Genomic DNA, 21,828 nt, shown 5'->3' with positions numbered 1-21,828 from the left:
GATTGACATTCAGATACTCTGAAACTTCAAAATGAATTTTTTTAATTTCTAAAAACCCATTTATGGTAAACTGATATTTAAATAGTGCTTATGCAGTCAACAAATAAAGGTCATCAATCCCTCTCTTAACAGTGTTCTTTAATAGTCTACCAACACAAAACGCCGCTAGGATCTTCTGAAAGCCTCTGAGGGTATCTTTTGGTGACACAGCTAAGCCACTCTATCAGCTAGCTTCTTCAGAGAGGATTACTCCCATTCATTCCCCCCTGCCCAAACCGACTGGAAATGGTGCGTTTTCATAGCATTTGCTTCCTGCTAGTTTAACCCTGTGACGCAGCTCACCATGGAGCGATTTCAGAGTCAGTGGATATACAAGAGAAACAGCAGAAACCCAGCTAGGGATAGGAAGTCTTTTCAGGGGAGGTTTGCCACCAGAGCCGCCTGGCTGTGCTGTTGAATGGTGTGCTTATGCTAATGGCTTCACACATGCACTTGCAAAGAACAATGCCCAATGTGTGTAACTACATCAGTACCCATAAATGACAGTGATAAGACTGTATGCAGAGAAAAATTACACTTGTTCCATTGTTTCACGCTGCCAGGAGGTGGTGTTAAATACTGCTGTAGGAGGAAGTCAGAAGTGCTCCAGAACACAGGAAAACCCTTGGAGAAATAGGGGAGTCGGACTTGAGACTGGATGGAGAGGGACAATCCCAGTGGAGCTGTTCAGTGCACACTCATGTGTCAGAAGAGAGCTCAAGAACCATGGTGGTAGATTACCAGAAAACTATAATCTCCTTCCAGTCTGGCAATTGTCTGACCACCCTTTGAAGGATCACTCTAAGCAATAACAACAATGCTCAGGCTTGGTGTTCTTTATGGCTGAATCTTGAAGCATGTACAAAGCTTGAAGTATGTATTTTGGGTAAAAAGTGAATTACTCTCCTAAGGATGAGGTGAAGCATGCTCTTAAAGAAACACTTTGTCTATAACTGTTTTTTTAATCCTCAGCAATGGATCTATTTTGAAATGGCATTGTCATATTACAATATGTACTTAGAGGGGAACAGATAAACTGCAATTATTTTTCAAGAACATAACAATGAAAATATTTAACCTGTATTGCAATACAGTTTGTAATATAGAAACTGCCTCACCATTATCATATTTACTTATGCTATAGGGCAGATTTATTATGATAAACTACCCTGCACGTACAGAAGTAGAAATTCACACTTCTCATTTCCTATTGACGGTGTTATGGCACTGAAGTTGAAAACTTATAAATCCAGCTAGATTTTCAATACATACAAAATAGCAAAAGCTCAATTTACTTACTCAGTTCACTAAATTTCTATGAAACACTAACAAACTCTCCCTCCCACCAAATGCCCTTCATAACCGCTACAGTCAGGGTGCGAGCTGATGGACAGAGCAAGAGCAGCAAACTTCCACACAACGTAACTCCTTTCCGGAGCATAACAGAGAAAAGGGAACTGGTAATTCCACAACCACTTTCTGAAAAACCCCAAACCTTGCTTTTAAGTTCTTGAAGCATTTTTTAGGAGAGCTGATACTTGTTCATAGGCCCCTCGAATACAGAGACGCACTACCACTTGTCCTGTATCTGAGCATTGCAATTCCACTATTGATCACGTACTGCATTACTGACTGCAAAGTTCTCCTACAGAGGGCAAAAGTATGGGTTTTTTTTCCTTAAAAAGAGAGCATAAAGAAGAGACGTGAACTCTACCTTGTTTGAAGCTGCCTCTATGAAATTTATTTTTGAAATCCGTACCAGTGGAGTTGACTTTAAAACACAGCAGCCCTAAATTATTTTAAAATCAGGATGCACATATATGAATAATATTCAAAAGTTAAGGTGGGAAAAGGCTGGACCTACTCTTGTTCAGATAATATGGGACAGAATTGGAATAGCCATCAAAATCTAAATGAATAGACATGGTTTTGGAGAAACAGAACTGCCACATCTACACTGATATTCCTTTAAGTCAAAAGAAAAAGAAAAATCATTCTGTTCTTAACCTGTACGTTTTTACTGTTACGGAATGATTAGCATTGCACTTGCAAAGTAATTGTAGCCCTTTCCAAGTGGCTTAAGCATACATTCCCTCCCTGCCACTATATCCTCTGTTCCTTGCAAAACTCATTCTTCAAAGCTTAATAATTTGTGACAAAACCTAATCCATAAAACTCAAAACAAAGGATTTGGGAAGAAAACCTGCAAGGAAAGGGGGAAGATACTGACAATTTTTCAATGCTTCAAAGATTGCGTCAAAGTGACATAATAAAAACTACACCTCCCGCTCTTTTTATCACCTTTCGGCCAGTTTCTCTCTCTCGTAAAACTTTGAGCCCCAAGGAGACAGACGCAGCAGCAACATGCCGTTTTGCCAAGGGTTGAACTAAGGAACTGGCCGTAGCCTTCAGCTGTCTGCACACTCACGTTTAGGCTGGCAGCTGATGCGGGTATGTAGTCACTGCCTGTCTTTTGTTTTTCAGAACAAGGAGAAAACACATTTTTTTTTTCCCCTCCCTTGTCTGGGAAACAGGAAATAGGTTCTTATAAAGACTCTCCCACATACAGACTGGGCAGGAAAAAGGTGGAGTTTGGCAACATTAAGATTTGTTCTTCAAATGCAGACCAGTAATTATTCTAAGGTAAGCAACAGGATGGCTGGGCTTCGTAATGTTTACTCACCCTGGTGCCGCTGTTTTCGAATGTATTCATATTTCATGCAGACGTACCCACAAATGTAAAAATCAGTTATTTTTACCTGAGATTTGACGTGGTTAGACCCTTGCACAGACTCTATTTACCTTTACATGAAGACAACAAATGCAGAGAATATGGCTTTTTAAATAACTGTACAAGTTAATTAGTTCTTAAGCTCCTTATAAAGCGGCTAGACATTTTTATCCCTGTTTTATAAATGAGCCTATACTGGTTCAAGTGCAGAATATAGCTCTCCAGAGCACACGAAAAGTTCTACACCTGCAATTCAGAAACATAAGCTATCAGCAATACTGTCTTTAGCTCAGGGGAAAAAAAAATTAAAAAAATCATTAGGACAGAAAAGTATGTGGGTTTTCTACAAACATCAGTTACTTGATAATTGTAACTTGTAGGTCTGGAAGAACAGATCTTCTTGTTGATTGAATGTATTCTGGGTAGTAACTGGGGAAAAATTAGCATGAACACAAAGAAGGCTCCCTGCTGAAAAAATCCTGAGATGCTGGTTTGAAACTACCAGTGTATGAGCTACCCAAAAAAATCCTAAAATAACTTAGTACATCCAAAAAGTTAAGTATCTATCTGACCATTCTTTTTCACTAGCCAGAGTCTGAATGTCTCCGTGACGACCTACATCAGAAATCCACAGTCTGTTTTATATAAGTACTGCACAAGGCCTTTCTAGCCATTGTTTGTGGGGAAAAAAAAACAACCCAACCTTAGGAAGAAAGTTTGAAAAGGTGAACCGTAGGAGCAGCTGTGGATGATACACAAGATGCTGAAGGAATACAATCATGATTGCCTGTTCTCAGTGGGTACCAAGACGTAGATATAGTTTGCTTTTTGTTTCTATATGGGATGTCCTAGCCTACTTTTAAAATGCAAAATTTTGCATGAGATTACTCTTTGTAAGATGATCTAAATTCATTCTAGGCTTAGAGCTTTTTAAAAGCTTTTCATTACCCAGGGATGGCACAATCTGGTAAAAAATTTTTAACTTTTATCTTATTTAATGTGCTCAGTAGCCAAAAGAAAAGCTCTAACGTTCATGGAGTGCTATTAATCTGCAGCTCTAAAATTGGTTTAAATCATATTTTTCTTTTCTGTATCATGTGCTTCCAACATAAATTTGCATCATACACCTGTATCACACATTGCTCCATCATAGCAAACATACTATGACTTCCAGCTCATGCCAGTAACCTTACACATCCCTTATGTCGGTTCCCCTCCCTTCCCCATATGCCAAAATCCCTAGCTCTTTACCTGTACCAGGAGCCTCCAAGCATGAAAAGAAGACACAACTATTTTTCCAGCTCGTTGGCCAGAGACAAAAGGCTCTCCTGCCTGGCCCTTTGTCATAGCTGCCTACCTTTTCTTCTCTATCTCCTGAGCCTTCGATCCACTTGCAAGGACAGTGGCAAGGAGCACACCATGCGGTTGGCTCCCATGCTAGAGAAGAGGACCGGTCAGGAATTTGGGGCAGGCAAGCTCTGCAAGAAACAAACCATTCCCAGCACAAACTCCTCCAGCATTACCGCACAGGGTCCTGTGCTTAACAGCTCTTACTGCACTGCTCCAACGCTCCCGGCTTCCAGTTCACCTTGGAAAGGCATCAGCATTGGTTTCAGACTTCAAGGCATTCCCTAGAAGGCATTTCATACCCTGTGGCTTGGAAATGGCTACAGAAAACTATTAAAAGATAAGTTTCTGATCACAAAACCTTCTCTAAAACAACAATCAGCTCCTGTGCAAATCTGCCCAGTTCCTCCTATGTTGGACAACAGGAGGGAAACCAAACACAGGGAATACACAGTACTCTTCCATGAAAGATGTATTACCGACCTAGAAAAATAACATTTTGAAAACAGCATTTTTTGTTTAAACCATACTCCAACGCACAAAAAGAAAAGTCCCTCTAAGATGAACGGCCAGTACAACCAGCACAAATAGAAGAGAAATGCTCCTTTGGCATGGTTGATTTTATGTAAAATCTAACTTGCACAGTAAATGCTTGAGTAACTCCAGAGACCCCCAGCATCACCTGGCATTGCGAAAGTTAAGATGCAGCGCAAGTTAAGATGCAGCGCAGAGCTCCAAGCGGCCTCCTCTAAAGTGATTGCATCACACACTAAGTTTAGTAACTTCACAGAGAACATCTAATATCCAAACTGCTTAGTATTAGAACGCTAAACTGGATGGGAGTCAATCTCTCTCAAAAAGCCATAGTCCGACCACTGAGAAATCAAATTGTTTTAGTGAAAAGATGGAATGAACCTACAAAAAAAATCTGGTTTTTTCAGTTCCTGAATGGCTACCTTAATTCATGCTTGTCAAGGTCAGACTGAACAGTCTTTTAGAGCTAAAAAAAAAAGTTTTTAGTCATCTTAAGTGCAGTGAGAGTCCTGAGCATATTACAAAACACAGCATATAACCCCATAAAAATATTTAAATATGTAGTCAATGTAGTTGTTCTTTATAAATGTTCCATAAGCCATCATTCATTACAAAAAAATCCCCTAACAAGCTCCATGAAATCAAATTATAATGAAAAAATGATTAAATTCCCCTCAGAAAAACACCATGTTACTGTATCAGGAATATACTCACAATTAAAACTGACTGGGAATGCGAAGACTTGTCTTCAAAAAGAATAGGTTCAACACCTTTGAGTAATGTAGCTGCATGACTGCCACGAAATAAAGCTCCCAAACCAATAAAACCTGACACACACAGAAAGTCAGCGTGGTGCTGCCAGCTACCTAACATTCAGCATTAGGATCATTCCTGCCAATGCAGGATGCTTCGTTGTCTTTAGCATCCGTCAGCATTGCTGCTGTTCTCTCCTACATAGAATAAGTTAAAGAACTCACATTTTCTTTCAGCTGAGCTAGCAGCAGGGAAGAAAAGTGCTGGTTCATCCTGCATCACTGGCAGAATAGAGCTTTGGGAATAGAAGATTTAAAAAAAAAAAGTCATTAACAGGTTTTGCTTTATTTTTCTTTCTTAGCTTTAGAGCAGACTGTAATCCGGAGTCGCCTTCAACACAGCTATGAGGAAAGAAATCTCAATTTACATCATCATTATTGTAGGTATGGTTTGACAGCCAGTAGGGGAAGACAACAGACACCCATTCTATTTTAATGGAAAGCTTGAATCCACTGAAAAAGGTTTTGAAATGACTATTTTTAATACATTTGTTCATGATGCTTTCACAGCAATATCCCATTAAAAAGCTCTAGTCCTCAGAACATCTTAGGGGAAGAAGCAGAAATAAACTGTCCGCTGCATATCAAGCTACTGAATCTGCAATTCACAGTAACTGGTGTAGAAGTTTAGAGTGAATTTACTGCCCCTAATTACTATTAATGAGCTATAAATTGGGATATTAATAGTTCTGGTGTACAACAGATAAATTATATGGCTACTTTTAGTGGGCACTTCTTACCCTGCATGTATAATACCTTCATTATAGGCCCTGACCACACTACATGCTCCACAAAGCAGTCTACTTAGGGGTAAAGGGAGGTGGCATAGAAGGTGCCAAAAAAAAAAAAAAAAGTAACATTAAGTTTCTGAAGTGTTTTGTTGTTCCCTGTTCTGGCCCCAGGGTTGTTAATGGAACAACATCTTTGTAATACTCAAATCCTAATACGACCATTTATCACCACCTGAGATTCTGTGTAAGAGCAAGGATGACAGTTTCCTTGCATTTGTGCCACAACATTGTTTTATATCAAGAGGTGAGACATTTCCAGTAAGTAGATATATACGGGGGGGGGGGGGGGCAGATCACGACAAAAAACCAATAAGAGGGAGAGAAGAATACACACACAAGACCTGCAACAACATATTCTGGAGTTTTGAATTAAATCTTTGCTTCTGGTAGAGACTAATAAAATATTTGTGAAGAGTTACTGTTGGCTGCACATAAATAAGATACTGGAACGAACATACATTCCTATAGGATATTCTTTCATTTAAGTATTTCCAAAGGGTAGGAAACTAAATGATCAGGCCAGTTTTAAGAGTACATATTAACAGGAGCATCTTTCTCTGTCACAGCCTGAGATTTTTATTTCTTAACTACTTTTTCACATAAAATCAAAGATTTTTCAGACTAAAATATCATCTGGCATAAAGTACTACAGATTCAGAATTACATTAGAAGATTATTCTACGCTATATGCTCCACTGATCTGAATAACTGGCTGATCAAGAGGTTACCCCCCAAAAATATTTTATATTTAAATACTTATTTTCTTTAAGTCGTCTGCAGCATTCACCATGAAGAAGGCCCAGTTCCAAATCCATATTTGGTAACAGCTCTATTAATATAACAACGACTCACAGCGCAAGTTCTAATGAAATCTTCTATTTAGAAGCATTATGTTTATAATACTTTCCCCATATAAGGCTTACAGTTTAAATCTTTACGCATACATTGTTAATGAATATAAAAATGCTTAAACTACTTTTGCCTGCTCGCACAAGAAAAAAAATCCCAAAGAAAACACATGTGAGATCATAAATCTTGTGTCGTGGGACAAATGCTACCAGGACAGCTAGGCTGAATATAGGGAATAACAGTTACAAAAATAATACCCACAGTCTCTCTAAAGAAACGCCATTCCTGAAGGTGATGTTTGACTCAAAAGATTCAGAATTACAATTCTAGAAGTGGTTCAGTATTTTGCACCATATTTCCATCTCCCTCTACTTGGCAAACATACTGTCACCTCCTCATGTAAGGTGGACAGTAGCGGGACTGCCCAGGATACATAAATAATGCCCAAATGTGGTGGAATTGCTGCAAATGGTAAGTTCTTGTCACCAGACGGTGACAGTAAGGCTACTGTCAGCCCTACTGCATGCTTTCAAGACCTTTGTGGTTCATCATCACTCTCCTCCTCCAGCTTTTGATAGCTCCATACCCCTCTCCACAGTTGCTACGGCAGAGCCGTACGGTAAGAGGGGTGTTTCTCAGGCAGAGCCCTGGGAAGAGCACAGCAACCAGACCCTGCACTAACTAATCCCCAAGGCACAGAGCATGCAGCAGCGGTCAGAAACAGCTGGCAACCCTTCCTGGCTCCACTGCTTGCAGTCTGCAGGGAAAAGGGGCTAGATTGAAATCCTGCCATCGTCACTGGGCTATGTCACCAAGCAGTAATGAGACGGCAAACTTGGGGTGCAGGGAAGCAGAGTGGGAGACTTGGGGGAAAGTATTTTATAAAGAAACTTCTGCTGTTTGTGAATGAGAACGTTTGCCACATTTTGCTTCTCCTCAGAAACTGTTCTTCCTCTACATGCACCCAGCAGTCAGAACATCCTCAGATCTCAGTCTGCATTGAAACATTGAAATGCATGACTGAAATGCCATCCCTGCACACACAGCAGTAACCCTCCTCCTCAAAAAAAAAAAAAAAAAGAACAAAATAAGGGGTATTTTAATGACACATGAGAAACCACTTCACTTTGTAACTGAAGCATACTGAATGAAAATCACTGTCAGCTTCGGGACATGGAAAAGCAAACCTGTAACTAGATTACAAATGAGCACAAAGGGCTACAAATGACCAAGAAAGTACCAAGATCACCTGGACTCAGGCAGAGTTGCAGTGCTGGCATGTTGCATCTTGGCTTACATGTTTTGACACCATAAAGCATTCTAAAGTAGACTCTCCAAAAATGGATTCCCAGTCCAACAAAAACTGAAGTGGATAATCTACATTTTTGTCCTTAATCTGATAAATCTGTGCCGTGCTTTCCAAGGATAACAGTCTGAATTGCTACCCTTAGATTTTCCCTTTTTTCATTATAGAAACTGTGGCAATTTGGGAGGCCTGTAAAGCAGTTCAAACAGCTGCTTCTCCTCAGATAAGACATTTGGGTGTTCACACTACTTCTGTCTGCCAGATGAGCTACTTCAACAGGCTTTCATGAGCTGTTTGTCACATCCTTTAATGCTATTTTTCCTGTAGTTGCAATGATACTTAAAAAAAAAAAAGCTTTCTGAAGCAGACCTGTGTTCTTTTCGATTTCTACTTTTTTTTGGGCAAAACAACATAAGATACTACTTTTGCTCCTTGGCTTGCTCTGCATCAGTACAAGACAGAAGAACACAAGAAAAATAAATTCTTTTACAATTTCAGTGCTTGGCTCAAAATCAAGACTCATTAGTTTAAAGTAGTGGCTCAGAGCAGAGGAAACAGATCTTGGGGCCAACAATATTTTATCACAGTCAGTTGAGCGTCCATTAATCATTAAGATAATCCTAAGTATTTTGTCCCTGTCCAATTTTAATTTGTTTCAAGGCATTGGTTACTTCTGACTTTGATTATATATAATCACCTTCATGTACACATAGTCCTGAGATGAATGGAGCAAAAACCCAACATCTCCGAGCAGAGAGAGCTCAAAGAGCATTTTCAGAAGGGCCCAGGGCAGCACTGGGCAGGAGAAGGGAGATGTCAAACTATTTGAATTCTCAGTTGAAACATCGACATCACAAGTTAAACACAAACTTTTCAAGATGGTTGAGCAAGTGCTCTTCAGCAGCACAGGCACTGACCAAGATGCCAGCTGCAAACACTGCATTTCCAAAACTTGCAATCCCTGCCAGATTTCTGAATGCACAGTCTAGCTACATTCCTTTGACACTTAAAAATGTCCCAGGAAAACATGCCACACAAGTTATTCAGCAGTGCAGAGTCAGGTACAGTAACGATGAGAAGATAAAAACTATTTCATTAACATTTAAACGTTTTATTTTGTGCTATAAACACCAAGCTGAGTGGTGCAGTTGACACGCCTGAGGGATGGGATGCCATCCAGAGGGACCCAGACAAGCTCAAGAAGTGGGCCTATGTGAACCTCATGAAGTTCAACAAGGCTAAGTGCAAGGTCCTGCATGTGGGTTGGGGCAATCCCCAGTATCAATACAGGCCAGGGGATGAAGGGATTGAGAGCAGCCCTGCCGAGAAGGACTTGGGGGTACCGGCAGATGAAAAGCTGGACATGAGCCGGCAATGTGCCCTATCAGCCCAGAAAGCCAACCACATCCTGGGCTGCATCAAAAGAAGCGTGGACAGCAGGTTGAGGAAGGTGATTCTGCCCCTCTGCTCTGGTGAGATCCCACCTGGAGTACTGCATGCAGCTCTGGAGTCCTCAGTACAGGAAAGCCACAGACCCGTTGGAGCGGGTCCAGAGGAGGGCCACGAAAATGGTCAGAGGGCTGGAGCACCTCTCCTGTGAGGACAGACTGAGAGAGCTGGGGTTATTCAGCCTGGAGAAGAGAAGGCTCCAGGACCTAAAAGGGGCCTAGAAGAAAGATGTTTTAGCAGGGCCTGTTGCGATAGGATATGGGGTAATGGTTTTAAATTAAAAGAGGGCAGATTTTGACTAGATACAAAGAAGAAATTTTTTATGCTGAGGGTGGTGAAACACTGGAAGAGGTTGCCCAGAGAGGTGGTAGGTGCCCCATCCCTGGAAACATTCAAGGCCAGGGTGGACAGGGCTCTGAGCAACCTGCTGTAGTTGAAGATGTCCCTGCTCATTGCAGGGGGGTTGGACTAAGGTGACCTTTAAAGGTCCTTTGCAACCCAAACTATCCTGTTTCAATAAATAACCTCTTGCACATGCGTTTCAGTTTCCATTACCATGAGTTTGGGATGGCTGCTATGCAGGAGTTGCAGAGATCATTGGTATTCTTCAGACAGTTTTCCACCTTCTAAACCTGCACTGATTTAGAAAATATTGCAGAACAAGTGTACACTGCACAGCCTTGTCAAAATTGCCATGCCAAGCAGAAGAGAGTGATGAGGCATCATGTGGCTCACTGACCAGGGTCATAAAGAAATCCCAATTCGGGTGCAATTTTACCTAGTAAACCGTTTATCAGTATATCCTATGATATTTGAAGCAAGGTCAGCAAGTTGTCAACTGTCCACAGGAGCTCTTTAATTCTACAGTTGCACACTCTACTTAACACTGCAGCAAAGCTTTCCTACAGCGGGCAGGCCATTGAGAAGGTAAACCAGCACAGGCATGGTTCTGTCTGCACCACTACAAAGGTTATAGGAATGCGCAGGCCCATACCTTAGGATTTTAAAAAGCACAGGAAGCTTAGATCACACCACCAAAGTTCAAGTTACGTATTTGTTTTGGGTGGGTTGAGGTCAAATCTTGCAAAATGCATGCTTGGATTTATACCCTTCCTTAAACTTAAGTCATTAGGAGAAAAAGAGGAAATAGATGTGTAATAAACATTATTTGTTATTTCACAACTTACCAGTGTGCAAAGACTGATACTGACTATCAGTAATTACAAATTCTAAAGGGTCGAGAAGACAAAAATAACCCCAACCACATTTGCAAAGAGAAAAAGTGACACTGAAACAATTACAGTGCCAGCGCATTTTTCACTGTCAATAAACACAACAACAAGCAAATAAAGGGATATCTCCCAAGTTAAGATGACCTTCAAAAGGGATCGTTTATAAAAAGAAACTTTGCAATGCAAAGAAATATAATCAGCACACTGCAGGTTAGCACATAACAGCAAAGCTGACTTAACAACATTGTCAAAGGGATGCCAGCAGGTAAGATTTCTACCTCAGTCTCAGCAAGAAAAGGTAGGTCTCCTAACTGTGTCCTCTGATGAATCGCAGATCCCTTTGTCTCCACATTACCCACTTCAAAAAGCAAGAGCAAACATGCCCATGTCCAGCAAGACCTGCTCAAAGAATACACATGAATCACTGTTTCTAAGTGAAACTCTGGATTTTACGTATGTTTCCAGTTTATATGTGTACAGTTCTTACACTAGTATCACCTGAGATACAATGGAACAGGAGAAAGGCCGGCCAGGCAGGGGGAGGTTTTTGCTGTTATTACGTAGGTTTGAAAACATTTTCAAGTATCTCAGCTCCCCTTCCAGTCTTCCTCCTCTATGAGTTTACAGGCACAATCAGAGCCTGACTAAATCATATCCAAAGGAAAAAACCTAATTATTGCTATGACTTTTGCTACAGTTCCTTGTTTACAAACCAATTAAAAACAAGAATAAAGGTTTTCCTGAAAATGGGATCAAATATTTGCAGTTTTGGGGAGTACCTTATAGTGTCAAAGAGAACTATTAAAAGGAAAAGTGAGCATCTTTATGCAAAATATGTTAGGGGTTCTTCACATAACCCCTGTATCCTAGAGATTGGGCTTCTCCAACCACCTTTTTTCATTGCCTCATCCAAGATACCAGCATCACCTAAACCAAAAACACTATCTAGAGCTTGATAAACCAATCTGCAAGAACTTAATGAGTTAGGCATGATTTATTTACTTTTTAAGAACATCTGGATACAGTATGAAAGGAGAACAAGAAGTTGCACTTTCATTTTAAAAGTTGAGGCTTTAAACAGAATTCTTGTGCTCCCTTACAAGTGCTGTTACGCCCCTTAATGTGAACTTCCTGCAAATTCAATAGCTCCAGTTTACAAAATAAGATTTGATACAGTAGGAAGGTGCCAAACAAAGTGACTTTTGATGTATGCCCTCCTATTGCTCTTGATGCACAACTTCTATGTTTTAACATTATTAAACATTTAGCATAACACCACCTTGCCTGATTCAGAGTTTATCACCATACTCCGCAATGACATCTCTGAACACACCGATTATCTTGAGGTACTCACGTTTGGCTGTACCTTCTGTTAAACAGAAGGTGGGTTTTCATGCACTACACTGTAAACAGTAATCCTGCAGTAACTCTGTCCTCCCCATGTGCAGGTACCTGCTCCAGCAGTGTTTGTATTTGCCCTACAACATTCCACCCCAATGAGCTCCCCTCTCCTGAAGTGACCTGCGCAACAGGCTGCCACTCCACCTGAGAAGTGGAACACGCTGTCCCAAACAAAAACCCCTAAAGATCAAAACAAGCCTTTCTGCTGACAGGCCAAAAGTTTAAGCTAAACAGGAAAACATACTTGAAGCTCTTTTTCCATTACCTTGCATTATTAAACCATCTAGGCAAGAGATAAACATAAAAGGAATTTCTTTAATTAGATAAATTCACTCCTCAGCATCAGTTGTTTAACAGAGCAAAGCACATCAGCAGGTTAGAATCAGATAATATTGGAGTCTCCCACAAACTCACAGTTGAAGCTTCTTTTTCATGCAAGCATTTGGGTGCCACTGGTTTTACTCACTGTAACACAATACTTCCAGTTAAATGCTGGCTGTAAAGTGTAATGCCAGGTATGCACTGGCCCACAACAAGTGAAATTCCTTAAAATGATTATGCAGCATCTTGCAAGTTAGAACAAGGCAGAACAGATGCACAGGGTGATCTTGCACAACTTATTTCCCTGAAGTTCTATACCACACACTCATTTTTAATAAACCTCAAATCAATTAAAGATTGTGCTTCCCGTAACTAAAATCTAAGAAATTTCTTTAACATAAGCAATATCCGTTACATTTGGCATTTCAGCACCATTTCTTAATTGACTCTCTAAATTTAGATAGTCTCTCAAAGGGTCAAAAGCCTCTGCCAAAAAAACAAGCTAATGCTAATACATTCTAAACTTCTATCTACTACAGACTCAATCTCATTGAGTGAAAAACTCGTCTTACAGCTTAAAACCAAATACTGTAAGGTAGTAACTTTCAATTATCTTTGATTTTGTATGCAGTTGGATATTTAAATTTTTATTACAGTTATAAAAAAAATACTCATAAGCCAGGAAGATGTTAGCATCCATCTATTTTGCCATTAAAAAAAAACCTAATCCAAATCTAATTTAAAAATTTTTTTAAAATCAAATTTAAGCTTATGTTGGCAAAGCAAAGGACCCTTCTAAGTGGCATAGTGCAAGCCAGTGCAGGCAAAAACAGTGCAGACCAGCTGAACGACACTGCCAAAGTATTTCCTATCTGATCTGCTTGCACCGCTATATGCCTCTCTTGTGCAGAGATTGCCAATTAAGTGTGCAATGGACCATGAGTTTAAAGCAACTAGGCAGTTTTGGACTAGTCTGCACACTTGTACTCTGAGATATATCTGGGCTTTTCAGGAATGCAGCACTAAGCCAACTGCACCATGGAGCGCTTATCGCAACACTTACTCAGGACAGAAGGGTAGACGCAGCAGCAAAGTAAAATGACACTCCCGAGACTAACAACTTTCTTCATTTGTCAAGTCACCTACCAGGTACTAATGAACAGTTAACACAGCACTGTGGAAGTACAAGTCCTCTTCAGTTCAGGTATGCTGGGCTGAGAAATAAAACTTACATCGTATGAAGACATACAAGAATCGGCTTTAGTGAAATCAAATGTAATTATATAAAAAACATTTTTGCTTATTTTCAATTTATTACAAAAAGGTTCCTTAAACAAGGAATATCTAGTTAGTTATTATCTTTACAGTAACTGTCCTCTCAGTAACAGAGAATGTACTAAACAGCAGAGAGAAAAAAACCCATATTTTTAAAACTACAAAACTAGTAAAGTAACTCAGAGTAGTTTTAAGTACTTGAAACTACTTAAACTAATTTTTTTAACTGACTAAACTTAAAATCATTTGTATTCCCTACCAGGGAGCACCACATTTAATGAGTTTAGCTCTTGTTTGTATCAAAAGCATGGGGTGTTTAACTGGCAAATGCTTAAAATAATTATCACACAGTTCCTAATGCTGTGGTGGTTTTACTGAGCAGATCCACTTCATTTTAACACACAGACAACTCTAACCTGCCCCCACCAAATGCACACGCTTTAAAAGCAAATCTAACAAAATGCAGAAGAAAGCTAAATAAGCTGTGTATTTCATATGCTGCGATCCTCCCCTCTTTTTGAGACAAAAGACTTGGTCATTATTTCATGTACCCCGTCACTAGAAAGAAAAATAAAGGCTTCCGTTTTCACGCAGTTTTAATGATGAAGATTCAAAAGAGGATGCAGGCTCTTTCTTACCCATTCAGTGTGTATGAACCATTCCTCTTGAGTCTCATACTTGCAGATAAGAATCTTAGGAAAAAATCCAGAGTGAGGTGGTTTGTCCTCTGCTAGCCCAGAATACAGGCACCTGTTTGGTGGTTGTGCTTTTTGTTCGCCAGGGGATCTCTTTCCTGTTTCTCTGAGTCATCAGTGAGGAACAATGCGAAACCGCCACCAGAGCCACTGAGCAGGAAGCCCAGAGGAAACTGCCTGCAGCCAAACAAGAGTCTGGAGGTGTAAAATCTCCCCAACACACCTCCAACAATACCTTGGAGCCCACCAAGGAAAAGTAGCAAAAATTCACAGAGAAAGGGTTTTTATAAAATACCTTAACTGGTCCCTACGCGTGCAAGAATAAATCTTGCAGAAAGCTGTCTTTTATTGGTGAGCTGCTCCTCTTCCAATTAGTCTGAAAGCAGCTTCAGATCTATTCTCTCCTTCTCACAAGCCCTGCTGTGACTATCACTCAAGTACTCAGCACTACCCTCAGAGCACAAGGCAACTAAACGAGAAGCACTAAATAACAAATACTCAAGACTTTTTTGTGTTTTTTCTCCCCCTAATATCAAGTTGGAAACTACACACGTGGAAAGGGACACACGAGTAGTGGTTAGAAGGTTTATTTTCCTTGTAGAAAGTTAAAAACAGGCAGAAATAAAGTCACGCTCGAACGCTACAGAGAAAAATATCCTCTAGCAGTTCAGTCCTGGGCAGGCTGCCCTGCATAAATCACACCACAGCACTGTCTCCGATGAGGCTGTTTCCCTTCCCGTTCTGTTCACCCTACCATTCCCTGATCACTGTGAACTAAACAGCTGCACAGCTTAACGTCTGGACCAGAGGGGCGAATCTACCACACAAAGCAAAAATTGCTCCAGATAATCGTTGATCATTTACTGTCTGTGAGCAAATCCACACTGACTCAAGTAACAAATCACACGAAAAACATTTTTAACAATGACTGTTGAAATGACTGCCACTTGTGGCCTAGGTGAAACTACTCTAGGATAATGGGAAAATGGCACACTAGCCAAATATAAAGATAAAATTTGCTACCTAAACAGAGAGAAGCAATGGGTAGGGTCCCACAGAACTCTGGCCTGAGTACATTATTCTGTATTTTAATGGCCCAGATATCTAAAGACAATATGTTTATCAAACTCAGTTTTCACCTTGATCCCATCTTTGCATTGTTCTTTCAGATTTGTCATCTGAAAATTTAACAGTTATAGAAAAACAGCCACAAAATAGGAGAATTGCTTAATTTCTTTCTAGGTGGCTGAGTTTATACAGTTAGGTGTAATCAAGTATACCCGTGCAGGGACTGATTAGATCACAAATGTTGAGAGAAAAAAGGGTTGATAAAAGGCAATGAGATTGCACCATACAAGTGTGCTGTGTCTGCAAGATACAAAGTAATGCCCAGAATCTATCAGGCCTCATCTGGAGTACTGTGCCCAACCCTTGGCACCCTAGTAGAAGACAGATGCAGAATTAGCTGGAGCACAGGGAGCACCAAGAAGAATTATAATCTATCTCACAGATGAGAAAACAGAGGGAGGAAAACAACATAACACTTCCCAAGGATGTAGAACACTGCTGTAAAGAGAAATGAAACAAAATGTTCTTCCTGCTGTATCCATCACAAAGACACTTGAATTTAGCAAGAAGTAAACAAGGTTAGTATTAGATTTTTTTTCTTTGAGGGGTTTTGTTTGTTTCATTGTTTTTTGTTTGTTTTATAAGTACAGGAGCAGATTACAGAGTCTCCATGATTGCAGGCCTTTGAGATGATCTTGCTCCAGAGCTGAGGACTGACTTGGTGACCTTTCCAGGTCTCTCTCATCCCTAGCTTTCTGTGATTTGCTCTATTACTAGCTGGAAGAAAGAATGACAATTTTGCTGTGTAACCATATGGGGCAAACTAGCTCAAGCCAAAGCAGACTACAGCATGCTTTAGATTTTTTCCCCTCAAATTACACTGGTCAGGACTGCAAATAGGTCCAATACATTACCACCACAATGGTGGCAGCACTCCGCTTTTATCATATGCGTCACTGGAAAGCATTAAACTTTGTGTTCTTCTCAACCATCAACTTTGCAAAGATCCTACCTACATGCTGGCTGGTAGCAGGGCCTGATTCTTCCAGTTGCTATGGTCAGTTCCCGCTGTCCCTCAGGAGTGAGTGAAGATTTGCTAAGACCACAGAAGAGCTAGAAGTTAGGTCCCTGCAGGCAGCTACCTACCAACACTGGATAGAGCAGAGACATGTTCTTGGAAGCCTACCAAGGAAAACTAGGATGATTAATTTGATTAATAATTTAGAGAAGAAAAAGTAGTTAAAGCTAATAAATCAAAAAATTTACATAAAGATAATTTCTAAAGACTCTGCAAACGCAGAATCAAACGACAAGTTGAATTCAGTTTTCTTGGAAGCAAAGATTCCTGGGGAAAAGTTTCTGGAGAGGTGGTCTTGAACCCAGACTCAGAGTAAATCTGTTATGTCTTCAGTTTTAATTGAAATCAATCATGCCCCACTGAAAAGATGCGTCTGGCAGTATAATTAAAGCATATATGACACTGGGGTTTTTGGGGCGTCTACTAATTTGCATTGGAAGGGCACCAGAGATGGGGAACACAGGAGCTTTCATGGGGTGGTGTCTGATGACATTACTTAATAGCAATTGAGTACTATTGTAAACTAGAGAATCAAAATTTTTGTAATTTAAAAAAGCAGACCTTTCCACAGCTTTTTTTTTCAGCTCCTTTCTGGATGCAAAACGTAAGCAATGCACCCACAGATTTTCTGAGCATTTTGTTTTTACTGGCTACTTAATTCCTTAAAAATAAATTTCAGCATTCTGTTGCTGCAAGCAGCTGATGTTTTTTCTAAATTCTGCTTCTGCCAAAAGACATCAATGCTTTTTTCTTTTTCACTTCCCCATGCTCTTACAGGGATTACAGTAGCACAAGGGTACAGTACGTGTTCTTTAACATCTCCATCTGAAAGCTATTATAGGAAACCAGCAACTAAATATAAACTGTCCAATCAGAGCCCGAGCCAGCCACATTGATGCTGGGATCCCAAAATGCTATCATGGACAAAAGAACTTACCACAGAAACACAGCAAAAGCCTACTTGCCAACACAACTGCTTCACAAACAATGAATGCCTGCTTCAGAGAGGTCTTCTGGAGAAATGTGTTTGGTTTGAGATTAAAAAAAAAAAACAAACCTTATTTTTAATCAACATGAAAATAATGATGATTAACTTGCTGCAGTAGGCAACTCTATGGTGAGGCAATATGCTATACACATTATCTCCTACAGTAATTTTAATGAGCTGCACCTAAAGAAATCCTTTTCTCCTCTCTCTCCTGACACGTACGCATTCCAGAGAGCGTACACAAGCTGAATCATCATTACTGTGGTGAAAACACATGGGAGGAGGGAAAACATCTTTATGTCTCCTTAAGATCCCTTCTGACAAATAAAGCATTCTTACAGCCCACTTCTCTTTTATTCCTTTCCCCAAGCAGAATCCATAAACTTTAGCATGTATTATTTGTTCCCAGGCTAAACGTTCATCCAATTACTGCTCCGCTTCTGAGGGGAATTTCAACAGGACCATTTGGCCCAGTTACTCTGGACATTAGCTCAAAGTACAGTTCTTTAAACAACAGAAATTAGTATGGATGATTTACCATTTTCAACCATCTCCTTTGAAAAACTTTGTGCTTTGAAGACAGCTTTAAGAGATCTCTGTTTCAATTACTATTAAAAAAAAATTGTCCATTTAATAAGGAAACGTACATGTTAAGTAAAAAGCTGGGTACAGAAAAGAATAGCTAGTCCTCTACTACTTGGAAAGACTTACAGTACACTCAGAGCTTAATTATTCATCCAGGGGGAGTTTTGCATATGAATGAAACATCTATCTACATCTAAAAAGAAACACTCACTAGTAACCTCAGTTCTCCACATCTGGTCAGGAAAGAGAGAAGACAGTGCGCCCATATGTACCCTATTTTCCAGAGCCATGGCTTTTTCACAAGTGTTAAAGTTACTTCTCCAGCATTTAGTGTTATTTTATACATGTATCCTTGACCCATTCCCCCCCAATGTTTTGGAAAAATGTATCTGAATTTGTCCCACTATTGAAGAGAACAATTTACTCACTTTCTTCTGGAAAATACACACTAACCTAATGCTTAACCTTGTTTTCTTCTGTCTTGCAACATAACTTGCACTTAAGGGCTGGCCAAGTTAATTCCCAGGATAATCAATGAAACACAGAATTGTAACAAGAAACAAATTTGAGTCTACTTTTCTGGTCTGCTTATACACTTACAGCACTTTGTATTAGTTCATACATCACACAGGGCTCCAAACAGCAGGTCAGCCAGGTTCACTTTACTTCTACTTAACTACTTAGCTAATTCAGGCTTAATTTAAACACTGATATTAGAGAAACAAGGAGCTTACAGGTCAATATCAACTGTTACTGAATAGGGAATGAAAAAGTAGAAGAGGAGGAGAAGAACAGGAAAATTGACACTAAGACATGGCTGGAAACAAGTGTCTTCCCCAAATTCTGCTAATTCATTCTGCACATGAAGATAGTACTGCCTCAGCTTGAGAGCTGAAGGGATTTCTTTGCCAAAGTTGAAAAGAAGTCCCATTTCAGTGGGGCTTTTGGCTTAGTATTGAAAAGAAAAAACCCTGTGTGTGGGGACACCACAACAGTCAAAATAGAAATGAAAACCATATCACATTCCATGTATGCAAACAGAAAGCTGTAACACATGAGAAGTCTTTAACTTGCTTTTTAAGAGAAGATCATCTTAAATGAATGCAACAGCCAGTTCTGATTTAAGGCAAAGATGACAGCAGCACTGAAAGGGTTATTGCAAGCACTTCATAATAAGCAAAACAGGACAGTGTTGGAGAAAGTTACAGAACTGAAATAACAGAAAAGCAATCCGCCTGGAAACGGAAAAGGGTGGGTGACCAGTCTCTACCGGAGGAGGGCAAAAGCCAGGGTTTATAAATTTAGAAAAAAATACACACCCACACAAAACTTCTCAAGTAAGGGGGGAGGGCACACGACATTTTACAAGGCCTTTATATAAATTTTGCCTAATCATTCTTAATGGACATCTGCCCGTGGCTTAGTACAAGAAAGACCAAGCTTTCAGCATGTGCCAGACTGTCTGAAACACAAACCTTTGGCACATCGCCTGCTTTGATCCCCCACTTTGGGCAGTTTCTTGGAGGTAGGTTTGGACTGAACGAACACGGACAGATCACTCTTTGGAAGGGCTGTCCAAAAGAGTTAATGTAATGCAAGCTGGATATCAGACTTCACAGTGCTCGACTGCATTATTTTTAACTTGTCTTAAATGATTTCTAGATTTTAAAAACCGAAGCAGCTAGACAGAATTTAATAATTAGTTTCAGTGTAAAAGAGAGGTCCTTACACAGGGTTAAAGTACTGTGGCAAAATAAATCTTTCAGTGAGACATGAAAGTTGCCCTGCTTCTCGAAGATGGGCATTAACACCGGCCACAGGGACAACACTTATTTATATAGCTGTGGTAAATGGCTGTAGACCATGAAGACCCCCATTCAGATCAGCCCCCAAAACTTTGTCCATCTCAAAGGAAGGCTCATAAAGTAACATAATAAATAATAAGAGAAGACTGATGTTCTTGGCAGGAGCAGCAAGCAGGTAATTTAGAGCAGGCACTGCCCCTTCAGCCCAAGAACAGGAAACAACTGTATGATTTACCAAAATGCCCCACCCAAGAAGTCCCAGTCGGTATAAAAGTCTCTGCTGCAAAATTTAGCTAATGATACAATCCAGGAGAAGTCTGGAAGTACCACAGAGGGAGAACGGGAGAGAAATTTCTGAGAAGGAGACTTTAGCTAAAATTAACTACACACAATTAGGCATGTATGAATCCCTGAAGTCTATAAAACAAGCAGAAAGAAAAAGTAGTTAAGTTTTCTACTGCACAACTTGCTTCTTTCCTTTTTTCCTTTTTTTTTTTTTTTTTAATTTAGCTAAGTGGTCTCACACTAAGGTGCTAAAAGCTACAAGCAATTTTTAGTAGTTTAAAACAAGAGTGGTTTTGTTAATAAAGCAGTACCCTGACTCCAATACAGAAAACTGGTATTCCACAAGTAAACCTTTTGTTTCCTTTAACAAAGGAAAGAGAGGAAAATTCTTCATATATTCAAAAAGGGCTGTAGTTTTGGCCAAATACAGAACAAATCATTAAAAATAAGGGGCATCAGGAAATACAATTGGATAATAAGGGTATAAATTTTATAAGACAGACTGCATGCCATATATAAGTTAGTGAGTACAACAGGTAGTAAGATATACAACAACTATGTGCTTGGTCATTAAAATATTTGTAATTTGAAACAAATGAAAAGTGTCAGGCTCTTACTCTCTGAATCTCCTTTTAAACTTATGAGCTTGCCCTTGCATATCCTTTCCAGCACCCTCAAAGATTGGTTCATGTCTCCCATTACTATCCTTGCCGCTGCATGGATTGATGGGACTCTAGAATGTTCCTCTCACACTAGGGTAAAGGAAATTAACTTAAGTCCCAAGTTCAGACTGCAGATGCAGATTCTTTTTGCCAAATAATATAAATTTAAGAAAGTTATTTACTTAAGTTTAATATTTACTCCTGCAAAAGACAACAAATCTCCCAGCAGCTAAATTGTTCTTTTGCAGTTCGTAATTCAGATGGGTCTGAAAGATCTGTGCAAAAATGCTTACTTGGGAAGGGAAACACTGATCAGCCCGCTGCAAATCTGTACCCCGTACAAATTTAAATAAACAAGCACTTCTGCACCCATGGAATATAGTTGGCTTTGACCAAGGGGATAATGTATGGGAAAGAGGGCTTGTAAGTAGTGGGGGTCAGGGGGTGGGACACTAAAGATTAGCAAAAAAAACCTGTAAAGCCAAACACATGTATTACAGGAAGACAACTATAACCAGAAGCTGTAAACTAACCAGCCGCTAACTGGTATGAAAAGAGGAGAGAAGTGAAAAATC

General features: G+C 39.8%; 1 protein-coding gene across 3 annotated transcripts in view; it reads right to left on the bottom strand.

Annotated features, from left to right (window-relative positions):
- Positions 1–21,828, bottom strand: part of MOB2 (MOB kinase activator 2) — a 121,084-nt gene that overhangs the window by 47,328 nt on the left and 51,928 nt on the right. The window contains exon 1 of one of the 3 annotated variants that reach the window (XM_054197596.1): positions 14,726–14,875. The exons of the other annotated variants lie outside the window; for them this stretch is intronic. Within the exon in view, the coding sequence (XP_054053571.1) occupies positions 14,726–14,763 (38 nt within the window). The 5' untranslated portion in view covers positions 14,764–14,875. Of the gene's footprint in view, positions 1–14,725; positions 14,876–21,828 lie in introns of those variants that run through there. 3 annotated transcript variants of the gene reach the window in all.

Source organism: Rissa tridactyla, chromosome 4 (genome assembly GCF_028500815.1).
Source record: "Rissa tridactyla isolate bRisTri1 chromosome 4, bRisTri1.patW.cur.20221130, whole genome shotgun sequence".
NCBI classification, from domain to species: domain Eukaryota; kingdom Metazoa; phylum Chordata; class Aves; order Charadriiformes; family Laridae; genus Rissa; species Rissa tridactyla.
Note: the sequence above shows the minus strand (reverse complement) of the source record. Positions and strands in the feature narration are given on the sequence as shown.